Below are 7,132 nucleotides of genomic sequence, written 5' to 3'. Positions count from 1 at the left end.
ACGGCTGTGTTTGCCGGGCTGTGAAACTCCATCTCTGGTTAGCCCCGCAGAAAGGATCATAGAAGACCAGGGGTGGAAGGGACCTCAGGAGGTCATCTAGTCCAACCCCCTGCCATGCCAGGCCCCAATTTTTGCCCCAGATCCCTAAATGACCCCCCTCAAGGATTGAACTCACAACCCTGGGTTTAAGCAGGCCAATGCTCATACCACTGAGCTATCCCTCTCCCCACCTTGAGGGCAATCAAGTGGGTGGAAAAGCAGCAGCCCCCTGGCCAGTTGGGCATTGCTGTGTGCAGGTAACCCCTGCCAGGCAAGAGAGACCCAGGGCAACCGAGGCAGGCATTGGAGTCTCCACTGGCATTTGTCCAGTTCAGAGGAGGAAGGTTGGAAAAACTCTCTGGGGAAGTGCTGAGCTCTGGGCCCAGCCGGGCACAAAGGCGTCTTGCCTCTGAGCGGTGTCAGGTTTCAGGAGAAATATGGATTGGACGGGGGCTTGATTCGGGAGGGATGGAGAATAAATCCCTCTGTGACGAAGTGGGGATTTTCTTGTTTTTCCCATAGGTTGCACACAAATGCATGACACCCTCTGATGGCTAACACCCCCCCTCCCGCCCCCCCGCCAGGATCAACAGCCTCTTGTTCTCAGACTGAACCCGGGCAAACTCAGCTCCCAGCGGTTGGCGCTGGCTCTGAGATATCGCCCTTTGTCACGGCATAGAACCCAGAGTCCTGTTGTCCTTGCTAAGCCAGGCCTATGCCGTGGGGATTGTGCAATGCACCAGCCCCTTTCCAACCATGCATCCGGGGAGGCGGCTGCCCGGCCACCGCTCCTCATCCGGTGCTGGCGGCCGACCAAGAGGAAATGGGGTATTCCCTGGGTGGCGGGTGTGCTGCTGTCAACAGCAAGGGGCACATGTGCTCGGGGTCTCTGCCAATTTGGAACGCAGCCCGGGAGAAGCTTATCATGTCCTCGGCTATCGCAAGGGAGTGCGCATCCCGGCTCTCCCTGCAGGAGCAGCTGCAGGCAAGCCTGTCCCTCTCCTTCCGCCCTCGGCCACAGATTTTGCACTCCACCCCAGAAGGGGCTGCCCTCGGGGGCAGGTTCCCATGAGCCTGGCGCAAAGAGAAAGGGTTTCCTTGCACGGAGGCTGGCGAGAGGCCGCAGCTCCTGGCGGGGTAGTTTGGGAAGGAGCCGTGATCGATGGAGCTCAGTGGGCTGGAGTCAAAGGGGCCAGACTCAAGTTCATTACAGCCTGGGTGAAGGTCAACATGACCTGCGAGAGGGATGGATGGATGCTGTGGGATCAGGCTCCGGGGGGGGGGCGGGAAGTGGGGGTCACGCTGTGGCATCCGATCACCTAGGTCAGCAAGCTGGGAGCCAGGACTCCTGGTTCTCTCCCCGGCTCTGGGAGGGGAGTGGGGGCGGGTGGGTCAGAGCAGGGGGGCTGGGAGCCAGGACTCCTGGGTTCTCTCCTCAGGTCTGGGAGGGGAGCGAGGGGCTGGTGGGTTAGAGCAGGGGGGGCTGGGAGCCAGGACTCCTGGGTTCTCTCCCCAGGTGTGGGAGGGGAGCGGGGGGCTGGTGGTTAGAGCAGGGGGGGCTGGGAGCCAGGACTCCTGGGTTCTCTCCCCGGCTCTGGGAGGGGAGTGGGGCTGGTGGGTTAGAGCAAGGGGGGCTGGGAGCCAGGACTCCTGGGTTCTCTCCCCAGCTCTGGGAGGGGAGTGGGGGCTGGTGGGTTAGAGCAGGGGGGCTGGGAGCCAGGACTCCTGGGTTCTCTCCCCTCTCTGGGAGGGGAGTGAGGGCTGGTGGGTTAGAGCAGGGGGGGCTGGGAGCCAGGACTCCTGGTTCCACTCCCAACTCTAGCAGAGGCCTGAGTCACGTTCATAGCTGGGGGAGGAGGGACGCCCACAGCCAGCGAGCCAGAGATCCACGCAGACGGTGCACAAACCCGCCCCCCCCCCGGCCATGCCCAACTCACACACCTACCCCGCCCCGTTAGCCGCTGCTCGGCCCCGTTATCCCGCCCTGACGTCGGGCCGCCTCTGGTTTTACCTGGCTGGCCGCTGCGGGCTGAGCCATCCGCCGCTCGCCCGTGCGCCCCTGCCCGTGCGCTCCAGCTCCCCGTGCGCCCCGGGCGCGCCATGGCCGCGGCGGTGGAGGCGGGGGGCTTCTTCCTGGGCGCGTTTGGCTGGGGGCTGCTGGGGGTGACGCTGCCTAACAGCTACTGGCGGGTGTCCACGGTGGAGGGCAACGTGATCACCACCTCCACCCTCTTCGAGAACCTCTGGCAGAGCTGCGCCACCGACTCCACCGGCGTCTACAACTGCTGGGACTTCCCCTCCATGCTAGGGCTGACTGGTAACCGGGACCCCCCGCCCCGTCCTCTGCGCCCCGGAGCCCCCCTGCAGAGCCGGGGCCTCCCTCCCCTCCCCGTGCGCCCCCCCATACAGAGCCGGGAGCCCCCTTCCCTCTCCTCCCCGCCCCGTGCGCCCCGGGCCCGGAACCCCCCCCCCCCGCAGAGCCGGGACCTCCCCCTGGGGGCGCCGGGCGCCTTGTGACAGCTGCCCAAGCGGATAGTAAATCGGGGAGAGGGGCTGAGTCTCTGCCCCCCGCCCCGGGAGTATCTCAGCCCAAGTTGGCAACGCTCTTAAGCAAGGCTGCGGAGTGGGGCCTAGAGGATTGGGATGGAGGTAGCTGGGGGGCCAGGACTCCTGGGTTCTCTCGCCGGCTCTGGGAGGGGAGCGGGGTCTGGTGGTTAGAGCAGGGGGGCTGGGAGCCAGGACTCCTGGGTTCTCTCCCCGGCTCTGGGAGGGGAGTGGGGGCTAGTGGGTCAGAGCAGGGGGGGTTGGGAGCCAGGACTCCTGGGTTCTCCCCCGGCTCTGGGAGGGGAGTGGGGGCTAGTGGGTCAGAGCAGGGCGGGCTGGGAGCCAGGACTCCTGGGTTCTAGCTATAGTCCTGCCATAGACTCCCCGTGCCTCAGTTTCCCCCTTTGTGCAGTGGGGCTGGACACTTAAGAGTTGAAGGGAAGGAACGCCCCCCTGAGCAGCTGGGTAGGGGTTGCCAGCTTTCAGGCAGCAGGGGGTGGTGAGGTGCCCTGGCCCGGTGCTTAACTGGCTCCCCACTCCCCAGCCAGGCGGGCAGCCCCTGTTTGCCCAGCCTCACAGGGAGGTGCCAACCGCACGGCTCAGCCCCTGTGCCAGGGCAAATGCTGGGAGCCTGGCCCCAGGTCCCCGCCCTCGCCAAGTGTCCCAAGGGGGCTGGAAGCTCCAGACGCTTTGGGGCTTGGTGCCCTCTGGGCATCCCATGTCCTCACACGCGCTGCCAGGCGTCTGGACCCTGGGCGGGGGGTTGGCTGATGTGTGGTAAGGGTGGTAAGAGTTACATTTGGCGTCCAAACAGGGTCCCCCCAACCCCACAGATGGAAGAGAACCCAGGAGTCCTGGCTCCCAGCCCTCCCTGCTCTAACCCACCAGCCCCCCCTCCCCTCCAAGAGCCGGGGAGAGAACCCAGGAGTCCTGGCTCCCAGACACCCCCCTGCTCTAACCCACCAGATCCCACTCCCCTCCCAGAGCTGGGGAGAGAACCCAGGAGTCCTGGCTCCCAGCCCTCCCTGCTCTAACCCACCAGCCCCCCCTCCCCTCCAAGAGCCGGGGAGAGAACCCAGGAGTCCTGGCTCCCAGCCCCCCCCCCCCCGCTCTGACCCACCAGATCCCACTCCCTCGGAAGCAAGCAGTGCTCGCTCGCTCGCTCTCTGTGAGAGACAAAACATACTCCCGGAGGGAAGTAGGTGAAGGGGGGTCTGGGAGCCAGGACTCCTGGGTTCTCTCCCTGGCTCTGGCAGGGGAGTGGGGGGGTGGGTTAGAAGAGGGCGGGGGCGGCGGTCAGGTTGTCACCTGCTCCTTCAATGCCCCTGTGAATTTCAGTCTGTTTGCCAGCGGAGTGGGTGAGAGCAAAGCTCCCCGCCATGGCCCGTCCCAACGATTACAACAACCTACTACCGCTGCCCAGGCCCGTCAGCCGCTCCGACGGCTGCGGCTCATGGACTGGACCGTCCCCAGTTGGGTCCCTGCGCCGGTGCCATGTGGCCCAGTCCACATCACATTTGCAGCCCGGTTCTGGGTTCAGGTCTACGCAGGATCCAGGACAACAGGGCCCCACTCTCGGGGGATCTGGGCAGCGCCCGGGCCAGCGGGGGCCCCCGCTCCCAGTGGGGACCCGCCGGCGAGGCGGATCGTGCTCACATTAAGCATCTGTACCGTGTGGCCCTCTCGTCCCTCGCCGAGAGGAGGACTGTCCACAGGGATCTGGGTGGCATGCGGGGTTTTTTTTAACCCTATCTGGCGTAGAGACGCGTCTAGCCCGTCCCGGAGGTACCTGAGCGCCTCCCAGTCTTGATTGTATTGACCCTGTCAGGTAGGGGGCGAATCCCCCGAGTCCCATTGTAGATGGGGAAACTGAGGCACGATGAGGTCTAGCTCTTACGCGGCACTTTCCGCTGCTCAGTTGCAAAGAGTTTGGATTGGCCCGAAGCCACGTGGGTCTCCCCTGTCCTAGGTCCGGGGGGCTCCAAGACTTCTCAGCTATTCAGCCCCCTCTTTCCCCATCCTTGTACCCCTCCCCAGGCTACCTGCAGGCCTGCCGAGCCCTGATGATCACAGCCCTGCTCTTTGGCTTCCTGGGCATCATCTGCAGCGTGGTGGGGATGAAGTGCACCAAGGTGGCGAACGGGAACCCCGCAGTCAAGGGGAAGATGGCGGCCACTGGGGGCTGCATGTTCATCCTGGGGGGTGAGAGCCTTGCAATGCCCCCAATCCGCCCCCCTATGGGCCCTGGGGGGAGGGAGCAGTCCCAGGGTGGGGTGCTCCGGCCACGCCCCCGATGGGCCCTGGGGGGCAGGGAACAGCCCCTATTGCTGTGCGGTAAATGCTGCAGGGCCGGGGTGGTGGGGCTCGTGGGCCCCCCCCCCCCCAAGGCGCTTACACTCTCCCCTCTCCCCCAGGCTGTGCGGGATGGTGGCACTCTCCTGGTACGCCTTCAACATCACCCGCGACTTCTTCGACCCCCTCTTCCCCGGCACCAAGTGAGTCCGGCGGGCTGGGCGGGGGGCAGCAGGGGGAGACCCCGTCCCCACCCCATGGGAGGCACACGGCCCTGACCCCCCCCCCCCCCGCCGTCTCTCCGCACCTGCAGGTATGAGATCGGCCCGGCGCTGTACCTGGGCTGGAGCGGGTCCCTGCTGGCCATCGTCGGGGGCGGCTGTCTCCTGGGGTCCTGCTGCACCCAGTCCTCGCGGGACAAGAGGTAACGGTGGGTGGGGGGCCTTTGATCCCGGGGGGCCTGCTGGCCCCCCCCCCCAGGACTCCGGCTTTGCGTGCGTGTGACCCCGGCCCTCCCCTTGTGTCCCGCCAGCTTCAGCTACCACAACGCCGCGCCCAAAGCCGGCCCCGGTCGCCCGCGAACTTCCAATGGCAGCAGCGGCGGGCAATACGGCAAGAACGCCTATGTCTAGGCGGGGGGCCGGGGCCGGGGGGGGGACGACCCGCTGCAACCCCCCCCCCCCGCACCGGACTCCGCCCTCCCGGCCCCCCGTGCAGGGACGTGTCGCCCCGATCCCCCGGGAACGGGAGAGGGGGCAGGAGCGTTTGACAACTTGCGAGGCCGGAAGACTCCGCTCGATCACCCAGCCCAGGGCCCCCCAGGGCCCCCCAGGCCAGGATCCCAGAGGGCGAGCCACACCCCGTGCTGCAGCGGAAGACGGGGGGAAAAAAACCCCAAAAAAACCAACCACCACCCCCCGCCCCCCCCCCAATGTCCCTGCTCAGCTGACTTGGGGGGAAAAGTCCTTCCTGACCCCAAATCCCGTGATCGGTTGGACCCGGAGCATGGGAGCATCCAGGCAGCTGGAAAGAGGGTTTTCTGGCCCACCCCGCCAGCGTCTCATCTCCAGCTGTGGCCGATCCCCGATGCGTCAGAGAAAGATGGGGGGAGAAAAATACCCCAGATGCACCTGGCTCATTGGGCACATTGGGAGGTGGAGTGGGGGCGGGAGGGGGGGCCTTCCTGACCCTAGCAGCAACCAGCTGAAGCCCTGAAGCATGAGTCTAGATTCGAGCTTCCCAGTGCAAACAGGAATTTTTCAATGAGACTTTTTTTCCCCATGGGAAAAGGCCGATGCGCGGAAAACGATACTGTCTGGGGAAGGGGTCGGTTCTGCTTCATGGCCCTGGTTTTTTTTGGGGGGGGTGAGGGGGGGCGATTTAAAAAAAAAAAAAGAGAGAGGGTCAGAAAATGTCAAAAGGGGGAAGTTCCACGGTTTTGGCTGGAAAGGCCGATTCTAGTTCAAGTCCGAGCGGAGACAAAACGGGGAGATGCTGGCCTTTCCGATGAACCTTCGGCTCCGGAACGTGGTGGCGATTTCCCTGTGGGGGCTGCGGGGGGTGTCGATCATTTGCCCCCATCAGCTTGAAGACCCGCGGGGGGCTAGGAAAACAGAGCCCAGCGCTGCCGGCGGACCGGCTCGGAGGGAAGCGAGGGCGGGGTTCACCTCCCCGGTGGTGCGCGGTGGGGCCGATGCGTCGCGGAGGCGGCTGGAGGCCGCGGCCGCCTGGAGTTCGCGGGGGCCAGGGAGCTGCCTGGGAAAGGCGGCCGCGCAGAGCCAGACTTTTCCACCCGTTTCGTGCGAAATAAATGTGCTGTTTGAACGCCAAGGCCAGGCGTTTCCTGGGGTGGGTGGGTACCGGGCTGGCCGGAGCCCCAGCCGGTAACCAGGACTGCTTGGGGGGCAGCGACACATTGGCGGCACTGCTACAGGGATGCGTCGTGTAGCTTGGGCAGGAGAGGCTGGCGCACGGGGATGAGTAAGGCACGGGCCCCGGCCAATTTGAGGCCCCCCCCCCCCTGCAGGAGCAGCAGCCCCTGGGTAGAATTGCGGGGGGGGGGAACTGTGGTCCCGCCCTCTGGCCCGGTGCTGGTAAGAGCTGCCCACGGAGCCCGAAAGCAGCCTCCGGCTCACATGGGGGCTCCCCAGGAAGCTCTTACCACTCCTGGCCTGGCTGCGGGTGGGTTCCGGGGGGGGAAGAGGAGGAGCAAGAGGCGGGACCCCAAATGTTCTTTGCGCTCAGGGCCCCAATAAAC

The 7,132-nt window shown here is 65.6% G+C and overlaps 3 protein-coding genes across 53 annotated transcripts in view; 2 read left to right on the top strand and 1 right to left on the bottom strand.

Annotated features, from left to right (window-relative positions):
- The window catches only part of LOC119849376 (zinc finger protein 420-like), a 3,142,523-nt gene that overhangs the window by 692,891 nt on the left and 2,442,500 nt on the right, over window positions 1-7,132 (bottom strand). The gene's annotated exons all lie outside the window — the stretch shown is intronic.
- LOC119849403 (zinc finger protein 501-like) overlaps window positions 1-7,132 on the top strand; it is a 1,099,011-nt gene that overhangs the window by 804,470 nt on the left and 287,409 nt on the right. The window lies entirely within an intron of this gene.
- CLDN15 (claudin 15) lies at window positions 1,906-6,702 on the top strand. 2 transcript variants are annotated; one of them, XM_038386525.2, is made up of 5 exons: window positions 1,906-2,356; window positions 4,621-4,785; window positions 4,997-5,078; window positions 5,189-5,299; window positions 5,408-6,702. In XM_038386525.2, the coding sequence occupies exons 1-5, from the start codon at window positions 2,140-2,142 to the stop codon at window positions 5,505-5,507; spliced, it is 675 nt and encodes a 224-aa protein (XP_038242453.1). In that variant the 5' UTR covers window positions 1,906-2,139; the 3' UTR covers window positions 5,508-6,702. The 2 variants fall into 2 exon arrangements, with proteins under 2 accessions (XP_038242453.1, XP_043359829.1); XM_043503894.1 differs by having other exon boundaries at window positions 1,908-2,356; window positions 5,414-6,702.

This window comes from Dermochelys coriacea, chromosome 28 (assembly GCF_009764565.3).
Source record: "Dermochelys coriacea isolate rDerCor1 chromosome 28, rDerCor1.pri.v4, whole genome shotgun sequence".
In the NCBI taxonomy this organism is placed as follows: Eukaryota; Metazoa; Chordata; order Testudines; family Dermochelyidae; genus Dermochelys; species Dermochelys coriacea.
This window is presented reverse-complemented; position numbering and strand designations above follow the sequence as displayed.